At 34.6% G+C, this 21,384-nt stretch overlaps 1 protein-coding gene across 3 annotated transcripts; it reads right to left on the bottom strand.

Moving 5' to 3' along the window:
• Nucleotides 1–6,911: 6,911 nt before the first annotated feature.
• On the bottom strand, nt 6,912–16,066 carry LOC114263341 (GDT1-like protein 3). Of its 3 annotated transcripts, none has more exons than XM_028203850.2 (10): nt 15,953–16,066; nt 15,581–15,777; nt 15,427–15,495; nt 15,109–15,234; nt 14,780–14,878; nt 14,506–14,578; nt 13,588–13,673; nt 9,114–9,197; nt 8,809–8,868; nt 6,912–7,307 (listed from the first exon to the last, which is right to left on the bottom strand). In XM_028203850.2, the coding sequence occupies exons 2-10, from the start codon at nt 15,680–15,682 to the stop codon at nt 7,119–7,121; spliced, it is 888 nt and encodes a 295-aa protein (XP_028059651.2). In that variant the 5' UTR covers nt 15,683–15,777; nt 15,953–16,066; the 3' UTR covers nt 6,912–7,118. The 3 variants fall into 3 exon arrangements, with proteins under 3 accessions (XP_028059651.2, XP_028059653.2, XP_028059650.2); XM_028203852.2 differs by having other exon boundaries at nt 15,971–16,066; XM_028203849.2 differs by having other exon boundaries at nt 15,892–16,015.
• Between the last annotated feature and the right edge of the window lie 5,318 nt (nt 16,067–21,384).

The raw sequence follows: 21,384 nt of genomic DNA, 5'->3' as shown, positions 1-21,384 counted from the left end.
AACAATAATAATCATAGTGTCTTGTCTGCCAAACAAATTATATTATTCTGTTGTCTGTTTATTGTTGTGTTTGTGTTTGGGTTTGTGTTGGGGCATGTTTGGATTACATATGGGTATTTATGGTTATGGTTATGGAAGAAAGCATGTTTGGATTATATATGGGTATTGTTAGATTTTCATGCTTGTATTTCTTGTTTTGCTTTCATCTTATTGGTTACAGTTATTTTCTTGCTGATGATATGCATGATATATATATACACACACTAGAGGTGGGCACACACTATGCTTGTGCAATTTGTAATTGTATCTCATAAATATGGCTTTGATGCAGTTAAATCTAAGAAGGGGCTGGATGGATCTGAGAGAATAAGTTTAGAGCAATTACCATAGTTGGGGGCAGTTTGGGAAATAAAAATTTGTGGCAGTCAATACCAACTCATAATTAGTATAGAAGATAGATAGATAGTATATATAGGGCTTTGCTTTATGGTTATGGTTCTTGTTTTTCCTTCATCAAACTGGTTGCAGTTAGGTCTCGTGTCTTTCTCGCTGATGGTATGACAGTATGCTTGATTGATATTTATTTATACACACTAGCGGTTGGTGCAAACAATTTTCAGGTGGTTTGATGAATGAGGACATAGGTTAAATTGAAAAACTGTTCAGCAGTTAACAATTTTTTGGGCATTCTTGGAGAAAAAGAAAAAGTGACAGTTCCAAGTTGTGAGTTGTGTGCCTTATATAATAGCATAGATAGGTAGTATAGATATATGCTAGAAGACTAACTACACTACCGTGTGCAATTGAAACTGTCAATATGTGGGGGGGGTGGGGGGGGGGGGGGGGGGGGGCTGTGTGTAGTGGGCAGCACTTTTTGGTCCTTACAATAACTTGCTAGGTGAATGTTAATATTTGATTAAAATATGGTGGTATTGTGATTTTTTTTTTTTGGGGATTAAAATTGTGTGACAAAGCTTCAAAAGTGAGTTGTGTTGTTCTTCATATAATATATATATATATATATATATTTATTTATTTATTTCTTATCTTTTGCTAATGGGTGGTATGTCAAGAATGAGCTGAGTCCTTTTATTGAGTAGGTTAGAAAGGGTTGACCAACATATTTAAAATGATTGCGGTTATGTTTGGCTTATTATGTTGAATATAATGTATGGATTTTTAAAAAAATTATTTATTTTCTTTATTTGGGTATTCCAATGGGTATGGTCGAGAATGAGACTGAGTCTATAAGAAGTAAGAAGCAATCTAGCAACATATTCATTTATATATGCAATGATTTGAAACCATAATGTATGTTTGGAGTTATTTCTTGAACGTTTGAGAGGGATATTTTTGGCACAAGTATTGGTATTAATCATTGTGGTACATGTTCTTGCTATTTTGCATCATTTTTTTTTTGTGTGTGTTTATTATCTAATAATTGGAATTAGCAGCTTAGACTTGTATTACTCTTTCTTTTATTCATGTAATATTTCATGTTTGGTGTTGGAAACTGCTGTTTGCCTACTGTTTAAGGTCACCTTTCGCATACATATTCAGTAGGTTTGAAATTGGAGACCATACCACATTTGGTAGATGCATCATGCATTTTTAGTAAAGTTGATCACTAAATAATATGGGAGGGGTTTCAGACTTGGATTGTAAAAGCCCATTACTTTGGTATGAGTACTGTCAGTGCTTCTGTAGACCATTGCACTGTAGACCATTGCACATGGAAGTAAAGAGGCTTTTATTAGAACACGGGAAACAATTTCGATCCCCATAATTGCTAGAATAATATGCATCACTTTAAACATTTAAAAAAAGAGAAAGGGAAATAAAATATGGTGAAGCCTATGAATTCCAATTCTCATAGGCACAGTTTCTTGTTTGTTACTTTGATTTTGATCAGCAGGGTTCAGGTTTTCGTTGAGGGTGAGATGTTTGCAAAAGGCGAATCATCAATTAAAGAGAAGCGTTAAGGTTTGCTTTTGAAATGAATTATCCCCAAGAACGGCAATGAGGTATGCTTTGTGTATTGCTTGTAGTTTCAATTTGCAGAGATTTATGTACCTCTCTTTACCTTAATATCATAAAGGGTATTATGGGTTCAGCAGTTTTTAAAGTCAAGGGAAGGGTAGTTTTGAATGTTTTAATGGATGTAAATTGCATGTCCCCTCTAATGTTAATAGAGACTAAGTTTGAACAGTTGAGGTTGGATGAATTGCTTCATATGTCGAAGTGACTTTGAATTTTTGTGTCTATTTGTTGTTCATTCATTTCTCGTATAATCAATGAATCACGATTCTTGCTACTTGGAAACAGTTGTTGCCGTTGTGTCTTTGGTTGTTTTGGAACAACAAAAAATAGAAACTCATTTATGCAACTTACTGTCAATATTTTGTGATTCTTTTGTTGGGGCATCTGATCCACCTCTTACCCATAGAAATCTATTCAGTAGTTTATGAAATGCCATATATCCCTATTTTGTTTTCTTGTAATTTTTAGATATAGTATGAGAAATGCTGTGGAAAACCAGCTAGCTGCAGATAAAATATTTGTTGCTACTTGAGAGTGCAAATATAGGTTATGAATTCGTTTAAAAGCAACTTGGTTTTTGGTGATAAAAGACGGCTAAATTGCACTAATCCCCCTTCAGGTATGGAGATGCTAAGTTTAGCGTAATCATATTGGGCTCGCTTAATGTTTAGGGTTTAGGGTTTAGATGTCATCATATCTCTTACATAGATCCATGTGTTTTCACATTATTTGTATTTGTTTTAGTCAGTTTCTCTTTACTAAAAGAGAAGTTGATGTAATCATGCAAAATCTGTGAATCTATTGTATCTTTTTAAAATTTCAAGGGTGGTCTGTGTAATTTATGCTTAAAAGATTTAAAAATCATGGAAGGTTGCCATCTCTTTGCCATTTTTTTTTCTTTTTTTCTTTTAACTACTTAATTTTTAATTTTTAATTTTTATAACCCGACTTGTGTTTGATTCGTTAAAAATTCATTTAAAATCAATTGTTTATGTGAATAAGTCAAATTTGAACATATTTTAAAATGTGCTAACTTTTCAAACCAAGTTTAAAGAATTGATTACTTGGTTTGATAAATTTATATTAATTATAAAAAATTAAACTATTCGAATTTGTGTTCAATTTATTAAAAGTTAAAGGGGAATTACTAAATAAAATAAAATAAAATAAAATCATAGGATTTGACTTTTGTAACAAAATAAATCATAAATTTTTAATTGTCTATTTAAATCTTGAACTCTTGATTTGTTTACATTTTAAACTATTTGTTTATTTTCAGTAAGTACACTGATGAAAAAAAAGAGAGAAGAGAATTGTTGAAAAATTAACTCTAGCAATATTCTAAGGCATTAGATCTAGTAAATATTTTTTATTTATTAATGAGAGGTTTATCCTTTGTGAAATAGTTTAGTGAAATTTTTTCTTGTTTGTTATGAAGAACATTGTTTTTAATTTTATCTCTTAATTTATCTGTTGACTTTTACTGCCTATCGGTTCAAATTTATATCTATATGTTCAAACCTTTTCCTATTTGTTCAATTTTTATCTGTTTAATTTTTTCCCCTTATTTGTTCAATCTTTTTCCCTTATCTGTTTAAATTTATCTGTCCAAATTTTATTATTTGTTCAATTTTTTTATTGAATTCTATTTATCTGTTGGAATCTTTGTTATTAAAATACACCAAAGCTAATGTCTATTCAAATTTTGAACAGATATGTTCAACAACAAATATTTTTTGAACCTATTTGTTCAATTTTTTGAACATATATGGAGACACAAATAGATTTGTTTGTTTCTCTCACCACTTCTCTTTTCTCTCTCTATCTATTGAAAATCCATTTGTTGAAAATGAAAAAAAGAATCTATTTTGTTGAAAAAGAAAAAAAAAAATTATCTGTTGCAATCATCAACATTTCTTATTGCTCGTCTCTCTTTTCTCACTCTATCTGTAAGAATGAAAAAGAAGAAAGAAGAATAGACAGAGAGGAGCATCAATCTGTTTCATCATCATCATCATTACCAATCTGAGGGAATTAGAGGCTTATATGTGTGTATACACTTGTATCTATCTATCTATATACAGAAGAGAGAGAGAGAGAGAAATGAACCAAATTAACAAAATCACAGACCATTCTGTCGTCGCCAATCATGATGGCTTCTCAGACTGTGCAAAGTATTGCTTAATTTGCTAAAACTGTATCGATTTGTATTAATTTGTGCCGTTCTATCTACTAATCGCAGTTTAAACTTTAAAACTTACAATCTGCATTCGAAATTGCTCCGTTCTATTATAATTATATGTATATTCTTTAACCTATAATGAAATATTAAAATAAAAATAACTGTGTGAGATTTAAAATGTATAATTTATTACAAATTAGTAGTTATATATATAAAAAATATTATGTAAAATTAGTTTTTGATATATATATATATGAAAAATATTATGTAAATTAGTGTTATATATTATGCAAAGGTTTGATGGTTGGTTAAAATATTTTTTAATCTGTTAATTTGTCCAAAACCGTAATTTGTCAATTCACAATTGGTTTATAATTTTATTCTCAAATTGCCTGAATTGTACCTTACACACCCCTAGTGGCTTTTGATCGAGAGATCAAAACCAGGGTGCAATTCGTTAAAACACCGCCACCATCACTTCTGTCTGCGGTGGTGACACTACTGCCTCCAAACCCTGGCCTCAGGCAGTCCACTCTACAAACAATGCATAGATCTGGCCGGATCTGGCCTTCTAGTCTAAATCTTGCTTTTGAGATGAAAGATGCCATCATCATTGCCGTGCTTCTGAGATGAACGGTGCTATCATCATCATCGTCATCATCATCATTCATCTTCTTCAACTGAGCTTCTTCATCCTCCGAACATGTAAAGGAATAAGGGCATTGGGGTTCGGGTTTTCCGACGGTGGCTATGGCAGTGAAGCGGTAGTTCTCAAATGAGGACAGGGTTCTGAGAACGATGAAAGGTTTTACTGATTTTAGGATTTTTCTCATGACAATAGTGGCCATTTGAGAGAGAGAGAGAGAGAGATCTAAAATGGTTTGGTTAGGAGACGACAGAGCTGGAAAATGGTTAGCCGGAGCCTCGAGAGAGGAGAGAGAGAGAGAGAGAGAGAGAGGGGAAGGGTTTGGTTTGGAAAGATAAACAGAAGAGACAGAGAGAGACAGGAAGGGTTTGGTTTGGAAACAAATGTTTATACAATATATATACATGGGTGTTTTGGTCAATTTGCAGAATGATGTCCTTGTGCACATTATTTTAGCACCCGCACTTTGGACAAAGAAAATTTTAAGTTGGATTTATTGCTTGAATGTCTTGGAAAAAATTTTCAGTTATTAAACTTAATGACAAATGATATTTTAAACATTTTATGTACATTTACATTAAGTCTAATGATTAAAATATTTTTTTTTTTTTTTTTTTTGGTGTTGGTTTTACCTAATAGAAAACAAATTAAAATATTAGTATTTAAATTGATAAAATAAAAAATTTAAAGTTTATTAGAGTCTTTTAATTTTTTCAAAACTAAATTTGTCAAAGCTTAAATAAAATTTAAAATTTATTAAATTTTTTATACTCAATTATTCAATTTTTTTTTTTTTGAGAACATGGAAAAACATTATATTAATAAAAAATAATAACAGCACATAATCAAGACCTCAAAGAGTCATCCCAACAAAACAAAAAATAAACAATAAACAAAAACAAATAAATCCGTTAAAATAACAGTTACAAGTCAAAAAAAAAAAACCATCGATTTTAATTATTCAATTATGTTCGTTTACTGTATACATCTTTTTGCCTGATAATAAACCTGTGCTCATAGTCACAATGAGGGTGCCCAAAGGTGTAAATCTTGGCTCGTTATACATTTCCATACTCTTATTGAACCCTAATAAACAACAAAATATATGCTTGCACAACTATTGGTATAAGCCAGTCTTATATAAGGTTCATTAATATCAAATATACAAGTTTCGTTAATGTCAAACGATTATGCACATCTCACATCTAATTGTAATATAATAGGACAATTAATATAACATTATTAATTAGCGAAACTCAGCATTGAGCCCCATCATCAAACAACCAACTTTTAACTGTTATGGGATTCTCTCTACTGTGTTTGGTTGAAGAATTGAGAAAAAAATTTAAAAATGAAAAAAGAAAAAATGCATAAAATTATGTAAATTATAGATATATTTTATTCACATTTTATCTACTTTTTATCTTTTCTCAATTCTTTTCCAAATCTCTCAACCAAACACAGTATAATAGAGTAATTTAGTATAATACAGTAATTTTTAGCACTTCATGGATACTGCCCAGTGGCAGATTACTTTCATGTGATTAGGCAATAGCCACCATTAAATGTTGTGTTAAAACGCATTGATACCTAATAATTTACACGTTAAATTATTTTTAAAATTAAAAAATTAAAAAAAGTCCAAGGATTTTCAACACCTTATTTAATGTTGAAAGTGTATATAAAATGTTTTGAAAATATGTCAACGTTAAAAGGCAAATTAATTTCAGTAAAAATATATTAAATTCAGTAAAAAAATATCTTTTGTTCTTTAAATTTTTTGTCAATTACTTATGCTCTAGAGACATTTATTAACAAGAATAAAAAAAAAATATCCTTAACAACGCATCTTGGGGCACACCTACACAACTTTCTGAAAGGTAACAAGTTCAAATGTATTCGCATTTACGAAAATATGAACAATTCATTAACAAACACTTTATTGTTCTCACAAAAAAAAAAAAAAAAAAAAAAACTCGAAAGTTTTTTCGGCTAAAAGCACTCATAGGTTTCGACATTAATAACATTTGCCGGTGAAGGAAATTACGGGGAAGCCATAAACATATTTTTATATGCCAATATTATACAAAAATAGAGAATTAAGCACAAACTTCTGGTGTTGACCATTGCAGTATTTTTCAATTTTTTTTTGTAAAAAAAAGAAAAAAGAAAAAGAAAAAGTGAAATGGACAAATTGAAAATTGGAGCACAACCGCCCTAAGAAGCAGGTTAGATATTACAGTTTCATGGTTACAAGGGAGGATAAAAATACGAAGATAAAGAAAAACCAAGGAAAAGCAGCCCACCCATTGCTGCAACTGTTTTCTGCGAGATCTTGGATGCAAGCATGCTTCCTCCCACCACTGCCAGCGATGTACAGACCGTGTGTCCCAGAATAGCGCCTACTGCGACTCCAATTGCATTTTTGTGGGTAGCCAGCTGCGGAATCATGAGATAAAATCTCTTAACTATAACATGCATACATGCATCAATTGCTTCCTAACAATGTAGAGGTGATTTTTTTTTTTGGCAAAAAATTATCCAATTTGAAATAAATTTCTAATGGCAACTTTGGGAACAAGACCCCCCCCAAAAAAACAAAAACACTTCCATCTAAGAGAGCCATGCTTCCTTTGTTCAAATAAGGACAAATGGTTAGATTTAAGATTTAGCTGGCTACAATTAGTTTATAGATAAAACAACCAAAACATCTAATTGAGTTAGGAACATCTCCACTTTGCTAATGTAGCACTACATGCAATCAATAGGAGGTACTGTTACCAATTATCCCAAAAACTAAACCTATTAGGAAATCGGCCAACAATGCATATCAAGCTCTCTGCAATATCATCTTGCATGTGGCGATGCAAACATCTATACATAAAAAGAAGAAAGAATGTAGATCAAATGCAGATAGAAAGACTTGAACCCAAGACCTCTCCCAACCTAGCTCTAATACCATGTTAAGTCACCAATTATCCCAAAAGTTTAAACTATTAGAAAATGGATTCAACAATGTATATCAAGTTCTCGGGATCACATATCTTAGAATAAAGATGAGTTCCTATGCTCGCCTTTTCTATTCTATACCAAAAAAAAAGAAAAAAAAGAAAAAAAAAGAAAGATGCCCACTTTTTCCTTGTATGGATGCTTTAAATCTATCTCAATGAACAATGCCCAAAATGTACTAAGGAGAAAAGCAAAGGCTCCCTGCTTAAGAGAATATGTTGTCTCATTTGAATGAACTTGGTGCACAACTTCAATAGGGCATATGTTATGTAAATGCATTTAAAATACAAAATTTGATGAAGTTTGTTTGACAGCCTATTGGAACAAAAGCAATACCATGTATGGTCCTTGAGGTAAATTCAATGTTCACACGCTGAGATTAAAAAACCTATGTACCATCTTCTCCATAGGAAACAATTGTATCTTGTAATCAACTAATGGCATTTCTGCTTTATTTATGTTCAGTTTATTTTTTTTCTTCTGGGGAAAATATAAATTAAAATGAATCCCTATATTTCCCAAGGACCAAACAAACAATGCTGATCAGAAATAATTTTTAAATTGAAAACCATCTCACCAAAACCATATTTATGTCAGCATGAAATAAGAAATAGTATAAGAACACCGAGCAAGTCCTTAGTAGGTTCCATGTCATTTTAGAAAAGCAAACAAACAACATTCATCCAAAAATGACATGGAAAAGTTTTAGTTTCTTACTAATTATTTGCATATTAAAATTAACAAAATTAAAAAAAATAAAAAATAAAATATGTAGGCAGCACTAATAGCATAGTAAGGTACAAATTCATCTCAATCAGTACTTTCCACATTCTGTGTCTGGAGAGGGAGTTTTGCATCAAAAGTCATAGCAAATATAAAAAAAAAAAAAGAAAAGCCAAAGAGGCTTTCATGGGAAAGAATGTTATCTTACAGCAATTGTCGCAATCTGGCTCCGATCCCCCCACTCTGCTAGAAAGGTTAAAATAAATGACTGCAGACAGTAAAGTACAAAGAGTTCAGAAAAATCAATCATGGCTTAATTTATAAGGGATCCTTCGATGCACAAGCAATTATAGATATTGAAAATCATTTAAAAGTAACAGCTAAGAAAAACCACAAAAAAATACTTTAAAATCTGTTTCACTTAAAGTGGACAAAAGATAAACAACAAAACACTGGAAGAACCAGCTTTTCACACCAACAAAATGGCAACTTAAACACATAGCACAAACATACCTCCAAGAATATGGGAGTACAAAATCTGGAAAATAACCGGCGGACCATTGTTTTTCCTTGTCCAGCCTCAAGTTTCTCTTCCACCTGAACATATGACAATCAGAACTGAACTAAATACAAAAGTTGTAAGCTTGACAAAAAAGAGCAAACAAAGAAGGAGCAAGGGTGCAAAAGGGGGAGGTGTTTAAACAAACTCCAAAACTCATTATCTCACAAAACCACCATATAGGCAGGGAGAAGAATGGAGATGGAGTTTATGTAGGAGAAACTGAGTGGGAGACCTTCTCTCTTCTTTTATTTTCTTCTTCTTTTTTTTTTTGTGAGTGTGTGAGTGTGTGTGTGTGTGTGTGTGCATGTGCGTTTGGCTGGGGGCAGGGGGTTGTGCTGCTGGGGCTTTTCGGCAACAATCTAGCTAAGTCCCATGAAAACTTTATTGAAACGTATATATATATATATATGCAAGCATCCAGATCACAAAATCAGCCCATCTTATGTGTGTTCTGTCAAATGTAAACTTCAAAAACAGTAAACATCAACACTAAACATATATAGATACTGCAACAACATTCCAACCTGGCAATCTGCTTACTGTTGATACCTTTTCTTTTGGATATATGCTTGTATGCAACTTGCTGCCTAAGTTGTTTTTGAAACTGTGTGACTGCTTTTTAATTGTTTGATACACTGTTTATGTGGAGATTGAAGCAAAGAGCTTGGTGATCAAGGCAATCAAAGAAGACTTACTGGGTCATGCTGTGTTCGTGGAGTACTCGAAGGATTTCAAAGTTAGCCTAATTGGGGTTTGGTCGCAAGTCTTCTCGTCTATTGTCCACTAAACTTTGATTTGCTTGGTGGATTATTGTAGGGTATTGGGACTGGTTTTACCCACTAGGATAGCCTTCCTAAAGGTTTTACACGTCAAAATAATGTGTTATGTATGACATAATTTTTTGTAGTGACTTGTACTAAAAACCTGAACTGATAATTGGTTAATCAATTGGCCAATAGTTTGAAGAGCTTAATATAATTTTAAATTGGTCTATTCACCCCCTCTAAGAGCAATTTCCATTGACTTTGCAATTTCAAATGGTATCAAAGCACAGGTTGCTTAGATTAGCATAATTGCTAGAGTATATCTATAACTTTTTATGGAATCAAGCTTGCAAAGAGAGGGAGGTTCTGTTTCGATCACCACTTTTCAATGAAAGTGATTACCTTATTTGAAAGGCAAGATGAATCTCCAGTCCCTTGGGGCTCATATCTGGGTGTCTGTTGAATTCGGGTTTGAGCAAACCTTTGTGGTTGATGCTACCACTAACGAAAAAAATTGAAAACTCATACCCAATGGGATAAGATATGCTATTTTCAGCGTATAACTAGAAAGCACTGTATACTATTTTCAGCGTTGTAACTCCTAGTGAGTTCAGGTATATCTCCAGTTGTGAGATTTCCAAAGAGGTTTGGGGCATATTAAAAATTAATCATGATGGAAACTGTAAAAGACTCTAAACCGCAAGCTTTAACTTCAAATTTTGAAAAATATAGAATACAAGAGTCAAAAACTTTTTATCAGTTTTATGCTAGTCTAAGTGACATAGTTAATGATACTTTTAGCTTAGGTGAAGCTGTCAGCGAGGGAAAATTGTAAGAAATGTTCTGAAGTATGTCTAGGAGCATTTTAGAGCTAAAATTACAGCCATCGAAGAGAGTAAGAATCTTAATACCCATGTAAATTGAAGGACTTGCAGGATCTCATCAAACAAAATGAGATAAACATGTGTCCCTCAAAAAATAACAGGGGTATAGCCTTCAAGTTTGTGAAGGGAAACATAGTTGATTCTCAGGGAGAAAAGAATTAGATGAGGAAGATATTGCAGTGTTTGCAAAGAGATTAAAAAATATCTAAAGATAAAAAAGTTGCTAGTTCTTCTCAACCCCACAAGTTAGGTGCTAATCAGAAGTCTAGTAGTACGTCATGGGAAATCAATTAGTAGGGATCCTTGTCACATTCCTACACGACTGAGACATGTTAAACAAGTTACCCACGAGGAAAATAGGTCTCATTTTTCTAGTGTCGTATATGAGTATAATGATTACTTGAATGCAGTTCATATTGTGTATGTAGGACGTAACTAGGATTTCATTACCAGAGGGGCCAAAAAAAAAAAAATTTTGCATCATATACACAAACACACTTGTATGTACAATATGATATATATAAATTATATATATACATAGCAAAAAAATAATTAAATACCATAGAAGCAATTTCTAATAGGATGAAATTTTTTGGTGCAAAATAGAAAGAGAATGCAAGATGAAAGAAGAATGAGATATATATTTTTTATACTAGAGGCCATTTTATGTATAAAACAATATATATATTTTTAGAGTTTTGTGCCAAATAGTATTTTTCCACAGAAACAGGGAGGCCATGGCTCCCATAGTCTTCTCCTAGTTCCGTCCCTATGCAGTTTGCACAATTTGAAGGTTGAATCACCACTAATTGTTGTGACACATAAGGAAGAACATATTGAGCCTGAAACCATGCAAGATGTTGATCTAGATCTATTGCGGATGAGAAGCCTTTTTGGGTCTGAAATATTCTGCATTCCTGAATCAATTGATCATGTTTTGTCCCCTGTTGAGAGCTCACTTGATGCTAGAGCTAATCATTCTCCTCCCCAGTCATATGACTATTTTCTTTGCCTAAAGTTGAGAGTTCACTTGAAATTGCTTATCTCATTCATCTAATGAGTCTGTTGAGTCTGTCAATCATATTTCATTACTTGATATGAATAGTTCTCTAAATGATGTTTTTTATTATTATAATTTATAATCATCATGGCATTACATAGACTCCTTTGCATCAAGTTTTAGATCCATCCAGATATTGCTTGTTGACATCTAATGAAATGTGGACCTAATGTCTGTTTTACTGATTACTATTGAATTTAAACATTGGTGTAATAATTCAGGAGGGGGATATATTACTTGATTGGAACACTTCAACGCCTTTTGTTTTATTTGATGGTGTTTCTACAAGAGTTTCACTGCTTAAAACACCAACTCACATGTTCGCTTCATATCAAGTCACTTAGCAGATTATTATTGGTACTACCTAAGAAGCATGAACACTTCAATGGAGGATGCATGTTGTGTCCAACACCGACATTTGGCGAAAACTACTAAAAGAATGTCCACGTCTTCTTTTGTGTGTGTGTGGACAAAAACACGTCTTTTAATGTATTTAAATTCATAATATTAGATATTTTACAAACACTTTGGCAACCCTTCTTAAATCCTCCGAACATGACTCATGAGATGAATTTCTTCATAATAACAATGTTTTGCATACTAGAAATACAACTTGTGCATTCTAGCTAAATTTTGAAACAATTATATGATGAATACATCATATGAATTTCAATGTTGTACAATTGCTTTGCATTCTTTAAAATGCAATTGTTATGTATATAATATTTTGATGGCCTTATGGCACTTCCATAAGGAAGGTTGGGGGTTTAAGCCCCAATACGGGCATGGGTGTTTGGGTGTATTTAGAAGTTGGGGTGTTAGTGGCACTTGAGAGATTTGGCTGAAATAAAAAAAAAAAAAAAGTTATAGAATATATTATGCTATTTTTTTTTTAAATTACGTTTGAATGAACTACTAATATGATATATAATAAATATATATTTTTAACATGCCTTGGGCGTATCGTTCGTTGCATTTTTTTAAAAATCGTTAACACCATCCGTGTTGTATCTCCTGTCTGCCTGTGCTACATAGAGTAGTATTGAGAGTGAAAATGTAATTACCTACATGAAACCTTTTAGTATCATCTTGTTGAGAAAGTACTTCATCGTTCACATGCTAGTAGGATTGAGGAAGTAATTTGCTAGCATGAATTTAATCTCTACTTTCACAACCCTTCGAATGAGAGTTTGAGAAATTATAGAGATCAGGAAGGCATCGGATAAAGATTTAATGATTTATTTTGGCAATATTTCATATTTATCGGATTTTAATGTTTCATTAGGATTAAATGATTGTAGTGCTTTATCTTTAGTAAACTTTTCATTACAATTTCCCGGGATGCCTATAAATAGGCCTTTTATGTAATGATTTTATCAAACTATGAAATGGGTATTGATTATTGAGATATTGATATGAGACAGTTCCCATTTTCCCTCTTCTTTCTTATTTTCTTCTTATTCTTGGTCAACACGTGTTTGGAAGTCCCCTCAATACATGTAGACACAAACAAAACTCCTTTGGTAGTCTGATCTTTCTAGCCCTTTCCTTTCAACATATATATTGAGACACTACAAAGTGCATAAAACAACTGTAAATCTAAAAACCAAAATAAATAAATAAATAAAACTGTTTCACTACATTGGCACAAATTATACTCAAACAGGCATTTAATATCATGTCTACAAAAATGAAAAGAATATTAAGAAAAACATACTTCCTCCATTTCTTTCTTCTGAGATACTTTCGAATCTGCTCTCCATGCAATATAAAGTAATCGTAGGCCAAAAAAGGCATAAAGAACTGCACCAGAAAATGACAATTTTTTTAAATGCATTACTAGCACAACAGATCCATTTGGCAAAATTAAATTGCAAAACCATCTAATAAATGCAATGTACAACTCTAGAGTGTTTAAGAGATATTTGAACATTCAATATTTCTCATTTTGGAACATTTTCACCTTAGATAGGAAAGAAGTTCCAGCGCTAAATAATTGTGCAAGAAAGTCAAATGCCAACACACTAAAAGCAACATACAGAGAAGTTAGCCAAATTAAAAGAGAAATACATGATGCTGACTAAAAGAGAGGCAAAAACCAGAATGTGAGCCACCAAGAACATCTTACAGAAATCCGATATCACACAAGTAGAAATGGCAAAAACCAGAATGTGAGCCAACAAGAAGATCGACCTTATAGCAATCAGATATCACACAAGCAGAAATGACAACTATTTTATCATTGCAATTGAAGTTCAATCAGAGAGAGAGAGAGAGAGAGAGAGAGAGAGAGAGAGAAGCCTAATCAATAAACACTAAATAACAAGTCTGGGATGATAATTGGTTTTGGGATTTAATATAATTTGCACATTTCCATGCAGTTCTTATTCAATGATCACAGAACTTTTCTACAAATATACAACATCAAGAAATAGAGACTAAACCAAATCTAAACATGTAAATCTTTGTAGAAACCATTGTATTTCCTAGAAAACTATAATATACGCTGCAATTTTGCTTTACTTATTGTCTTTTTGGTGGACTGTTTTGTGCTCCTTGATCTTTGTTATACTCATTCTCCTATCATTTTCCAATAAACTTTTGTAGCTGATTAAAATTAAAAAAGAATATACACCTGTAGCAGCACTGTTTGTATGCTTCCTCGATATCAAATTTGGCACAATCCTACCAAGCCCAGTAGAAAGTACCTAATTCACATAACTTTATTATTGGCCACCGTTACCACAAAATAAATAAAAAAATGAAAACAAACCATAAAGTAGTGCTCCATAGTTGCTGAGTAACGTGATAATTGGGGACCATTATAGGTGTGTCAAGGTGTCAAAATCATGGAAGGGGAAACCACAGTTAACGTTGGGGAAATAAAACCAAGAAAACGGTTAACTTACTGTCATTACAAACAAGGCACTGAGTGCACCGGATAAAACAATTGCTTTAGGGTGACGCATTGCCATAAGAGCAGCAATTATAAAAGTCTCATCTCCAATCTAGCAACAAAAGATAGGTTAAAAACATCAATTAGACCAATGGCTAACAATATCGATAAAAGACATCACCAAAGATGACAATTTCACTGCAGAAGCAACCAAATGTACCTAAAATGGTCACCCATTGACCCAATTTTATCGATAAATATCATCCTTATGAAAGTTGCGACAATCTTTAGCAGTACACTACATGTACATAAATGTAATTGGGTATACAAAATAATTCAAACCTCGCTAACAATAATCATCGACAAACTAGCAAAGAATGCATCAAAAATTCCGAGGCCATCAGAATCTAAGCTAACACCAAGATCATCACTGTTGCTTATGGAGTCACCAATTTTGTCGAAAACAATCTGTTCCAAAAAAACAAAAAAAAAAAAACCCAAAATCATATAGAAAAATCATAGCGAAATCAATCTTGTAATCTTCAGAATCATTGACTTGAATTCATGGGGCCAAAAAGACACAAAATCTCAAATTTCCCTTTTTTGTTTTAGTTTTCACGCTTTCTCGAGAGGGGAAAACAGAAGAGAGGTGTAACTCACTTTGCTACGCCGACCAAGATCTTTAATTGATCCAATTGACTCCTCATTGTTAGTTTCCCCAGTAAATTCCTTGGAAATAAGAACACAAAACACTCAAATTATACATATATATGTATATATATATGAGAGAGAGAGAGAGAGAGAGAGAGATTACCTGAGCAGAAACGTAGGGCAAGAGAGCAGAGAAGAGGAGGAAAGCAAGGAAGAGAAAGGAACTACTAGGCTTAGAAGGAGGAGGGTTTGAGAACAAACCCATGATGATTCCTTCTGAGTTCGAATTCAATACGCAAAAGGGAAACAAACGAAATCAGGGATCGGGACCGGATCTACTTCTTCGTTGAGGTAATCAACCTGTAATTTGAGCACACAAAATTCAAAGATCTACAATTGTTATATATATATATATATATATAATATTATATTATAGAGAGAGAGAGAGGAGCGAAGGAAGAGGAAAGGGAGGATGTGTGAAAAAGTGAGTATTTGGTTTGCATTTATCATGTGATGTGTATGCATGTAGAGGTACCACTGCGAACCAATCGACCTGTTCGCAGGACCAAATATTAGCTCGTTCAGTAAACGAGTTGAGGTCGAGGTCGAGGGCGAGGTGGGAGTGGAGGTGGATTAAGGTCTTATTTTAGGTTATTTTAGTAGTTTTTTAATTTTTTATAAAAAAATATATAAAAAGTAAACAAAATAATGTGATAATTTATAATGATTTTTTAATTTTTTGATTAAAATATATAATTGACAAATGAGATTTAAATTTGATTTATTTATTTTTATTTAAATAATATAAATAATTAAAAAATATCTTATCTAATTGAATTGTGTTTAAGTTTTATTAATGTTAACAATTCGAGTTGAGTTCAAACCCAATTAGTTATCTAGTTAAGCTTAAATTTAATAAACGAATTTGATAAGTAAATGAACTGAACTCGAACTCGAGTTCGATTCGACTAACTTGACTTGTTTGCAACCCTATGTAGAGGCTAACCTAAGACGTTGTTTGAGAATTTTTTCTTTAAGTAATTTTTTAGTTAAAATATGAGATGAAAAAAATTAATATATTTAGAATAATTTTTTTGATATTTTATTAAAAAAGTTGTGAAAAAATATTAGTGTAAGAAAAAGAATCTTTAATTTTTTTTATATAAATTAAAATTTTGTTAATTTTTTAAACTTTTTTCAATGACTTTCTAATTCCCGTAATGGTCGAGATGGTGTTACTCTTGATCCCACTAAATCCAGGGGGACTGATTCGCCGGGATGTGTTGAGATGATCACGGAATTTGCCTTCCAGAACTCCCTACACACCGTAGGTCGGCCATCTAGAGCCCTCTTCCCAGATCAAACTAGGCCCAACATCATCACTTTAGGCTTGATGGATTCCTCCACAACCTCTCCTACTTTACCGCCCCTCACAAAGCTTACCAAATAAGACCTTTCAGCTATGCTGTTAAACCAACCCAACACCTCAACCCATCCCACTCCTGTTGAGGTAGGTCAAGCCCTATTTAGTGGGAGTGTTTGGTGGAATTTTTTAAAGTGAACTTATGACTTTTAATTTTTAAAAAGTTATCTTGGGTTGTTTGGTTAAACTTATTGCAAACAGTTTCTGATTCTAACAACTTATTTTAAGTCAAAAAAATTGATTCTGAGAAGCTGCTCACCTATTACTTTTGATTATCAGCGTGGACATATTAATTTACGATTATACTCTTAGATTTTTTTATTTTTTATTTTTTTAAAAATAGAAAAAGACCCAAATGAACTATTAAATATTATTATTATTTTTTATGAAAAATATAAACAAATAGTGAATAATAAAAAATAAAAATTAATTAAAAAAGTTACTTCACAGTTTATTTAACAAACACTACTCAGCAACTTAAATCTATAATCTAACAGTTATACCAAATAGATTAACAATTTCTGATTAGGATCCTCTAGAGTTTTTTTGTCTTAAAGTTTCCTAGAGTGATGCATTTTATGGTTGAAATTTAATGACAAGTTACATTAATTTTTTAACATTAAATTTCAACCACACAATACACCACTTTAAAAATCTTTAACAAAAAAATACTCTTCAAATCCTTGGTGCTGTCTAGTTCCTTACCTCTTTCTGCGCTCCATCCCCAAATCCCAAACCCACCTGTTATTCCTCCTTCGCCTTGCTTGGCTCTGCCTTCTACTACCACCTTACCTTCTCTCTTCCCCTTTTCAGGCAAAGCCAGTCCTAAAGGGTATAAAAAGAGAACGCGTAGCCCCGAATGGTAATTCGGCTCCAATTCCACCAAGCGCAATTGTGGGCAAGCGTAAGTCCTCTCCCCTCTCTATTACTAATTCTGGTGTTGAAGTTGTCCCTGTTAAGAAATCGAAGAATGGCTCTAGTGGTTCCGATTCTACAATGGAGGTGGCTAGCCGAGAGTGGCCCTCAGTGGCTAGATGAGAACTTTGGCATGGAATTGTCAAAGTGTGGGGAGCCCTCTGACAATTCATCAGCTGAAGGAGCTCTCTAAGCTCTATTTCCCCGGGGTTTTTTTCCTTAGTGAGACAAAGAACTCTGATTAGAAGTTGCGAATTATCCAAAAAAAATTTACGTATGAATCAGTCTTGTATTGTGGACTCAATGGGTATTGCGGGTGGTTGGCCTTGTTTTGGAAGAATGAAATTTAGTTGAGCGTTATTTATACCACGGATTTTTTCATTGAAGCTCAAGTGGTTGATGCAATATCAAAATACTCTTGGCGATTAATTTGCGTGTATTTTAGTTCAATTGATTCAGTGCGGGTTTCTTAGATGCATTGTATTCAGGAGCTTAGTGCTAGCTTTGGTCAGAATTGGATAAACTGGGAACATTTTAATGACATTTTGCATGCCGAAGAAAAGCGAGGTGGCCATTCTTGTCCTCATCGGTCTTTACTTATTTTTCCTTCTTTTGTTGATGGGTGTGGACTTTTAGATTTGGGTTTTAGTGGATTCCCGTTTACTTGGCGTAATAACAGAAATGTTGGGAGTTACATTGTGGAGCGTTTGGACAGAGTCTTGGCTAGTGCAGATTTGCGAATTTCTTTTGATCAAGCTATGGTTACGCACTGTGAGTGTGTTGGGTCAGATCATAATAGCTTGCTTTTGGATCTCTACCCATATCCAGTGTGCTCTCCTAGTTGGTTCAAATTTGATTACTATCCAACGTAGTTGGGAAGCGGATGTCTCGAGTTCTCGCATGTTCAAGGTGGTTCACAAGTTGCACCACTGTCGTGCAAATTTACGAATTTGGAATAAAACTCGCAATTTTAATTCTGCCCAGGAAATTCGTCACCTTAAAGACCAGCTTGTGCTTGAAAGGCAGAGTCAAAGGCCTAATCAAACCCATATTTGTTCTTTGGAACACCAACTTTAGACGGCTTGGGGTAAAGAAGAAGAATTTTGGTGTTAGAAATCGAGAATTGACTGGCTTCGTCTTGGAGACAAGAATACCAAGTTTTTCCATGCGTGCACTATGCAACGGAGGTCCTGTAATCGTACCTCTGACGTGGAATCAGTTTTAGGGGATTGGCTTAGTGATATGGATAGTGTTGCCTTAGAATTTAATTCTCTTTCAGCAACTTTACTCACCAGATAGTCAGTCTTCTCCAGAACCTACTCTTGGTTTGTTTCCATGCTTTGTGGATGCATCTATGAATACTCAGCTCACTGGTTCAGTTTCTGATGTAGAAATTCGAGCGACCTTATTTGATATGAGCCCGTCTAAAGCTCCAGGAGTCGATGGTTTAACTGTTGGATTTTATCAAGCTTATTGGGGTGTGGTTGGTTCTGATGTGTGTTCTGCTATCAAAGCTTTTTTTCATAATGGTAAGATGCTTCGTTGTATTAACTGTGGGGATATATTTTCTGAATACCAACACGTGGCATGGTGACGCCGACGTGTCAGCCGAGGTGCCACGTGCCCTGGTAATTAAGCCGAGGTAATCTCGGAGAAGCCGAGGTCATCTCCGAAGATGTCGGAATCCGAGATAAGGGACAAGAGTCCTAAGGCAAAAAGGGGACTTAACCAAGATAAGGATAAAGCTCTTAGGGAGTTTATCTTTATCTCATAAAGAGTCCAGAGTAAACAGTAAATTAGAGTTAATAGAAGTTATACTTCTAGAGGGATTTGGATTAAGCATATTATAAAAGAGAGGCACCCCCGTGGGTCTAAGGTATGCAATTTATATTCTGAGTATTCAGTTTAACACTTGATTTTATCTTTGAGAGATATACTGACTTGATCGTCGGAGTGCCCCCGGGTGGAAGAACCACCGCCGGAGCCGTTTTCTTTCTGTGTCAGGTTATTAAAGCCATCTATTCTGCCTGTGCTCTCTAGCTGGTCACTAAACAGGCAGTGTGGTCAGATTTTCACCCACACAATTTGGCGCCGTCTGTGGGAACGAAGGAAGAATAGATGGCCAGTAACGGACAGCAGGAAAATATTGGGGATGACGCTCCCACCGGGAGTGGCAGGCCAATTGACCTTGACATTGAAGGAGACAACCACAATGCAGAAGCCCGTGACCAGGGTCACAGAGAGAACGACGTCATCCCAGAAGGCGACACGTCAAAAAGAGCAAACCAAGGAAAGTACTACAATGAAGATAACCTCCAGGTATGGAGGGACAGGTGCCTACGGAGGGATGAGGAAGTAAAAGAACTAGCAAATAAGTTGTCAGACCTTCAGTCAGTCGTCAACTTCATGATGCAGAATAATGTTATGCAGCCACCATACCCGCTGCAAGATACGCCGATGCCAGCAACCAACACCCAGAAGGGTGGAAGAAAAACAATCCCCGAGGTCCCTCAGCATACCGGGAGCGGAAGGCATTCTCATCGGCCTTCCAGGGAAGTTGGACGGGAAAAGCCGAGGCAAGAAGAGTCCCGAAGGACACACCACATGAAGAATCCAGACCCCAAAGAACATCGACATGTTCAGGGGCAAGTACTCCATTTTGACACAACCCATGAAGAAAGATCCAAACGGACCCACCACGAGGCCGAAAGCAGTGTACCAAAAAGACTAAAATCTAAAGACAACCGAGCTCCAGGAAGAAGCAAAGAAGACTTAAGGGACTACCTCAAGAGGAGGCAGCAGAATGCAGAAGCCGAGGTAAACTCCCCAGTAAAACCGAAGACAGCCTTCTCGGTGGAACTGGACAAATTCGAACCACCCAAGAGATTCAGTATGCCGAGGTTTCAAATCTATGATGGTAAGTCAGATCCAAACTTTCATGTTGGGCTGTACCTAAACTCAATGGCATTATATAGCGGGAACGAGCCGTTGCTCTGCAAAGTATTCCACTCATCCTTTGGGGAAATTGCATCCGATTGGTTCCATAAGTTACCAAAAGGAAGCATAAAGACATGGGAAGGCTTGGCCGAGATGTTTGTGGCCAGGTTCGTGACCAACAAGCTGCAACCCCTGAGGGTTGATGCTTTGATGGCTCTAAGAATCACCAAGGAAGAAGGCCTTAGGGCCTATGCGAAGAGGTACTACGAGGTGTTCAACCGAATACCTGAATGCAACCAGGAAGTAGCAGTCGTGTCTTTCAAGAACGGCCTGAAAGATGACTGCCCACTACGGAAGTCTTTGGCAAAAACATTGCCAAAAAACATGGAAGAACTCATGGTAAGAATTGAGAAATATGCCAGGGCCGAGGAAGATACATCGGGAAACAAAGAAGTAAAACAAGAAAAGGGAAACGGCTCGCCAAAGCGAGCCCGAGTCAACAGTGGGCCGACCAAACAAGAAATAGAATTAAGAAATAAACAGGCGGTAACAACGGTATTCCGGATCCCAATCCATAAAATCTTAGATCGGATTCGAAATCAACCATATTTCAGGGCTCCGGCAAGAGCACCGGGGGAATTCATGGGAAGGAATGTTGGTAGACGATGTGCCTACCACAATGAAGAAGGGCA

This window comes from Camellia sinensis, chromosome 8 (assembly GCF_055761805.1).
Source record: "Camellia sinensis isolate YWXY chromosome 8, ASM5576180v1, whole genome shotgun sequence".
Classification (NCBI taxonomy): Eukaryota; Viridiplantae; Streptophyta; class Magnoliopsida; order Ericales; family Theaceae; genus Camellia; species Camellia sinensis.
Note: the sequence above shows the minus strand (reverse complement) of the source record. Positions and strands in the feature narration are given on the sequence as shown.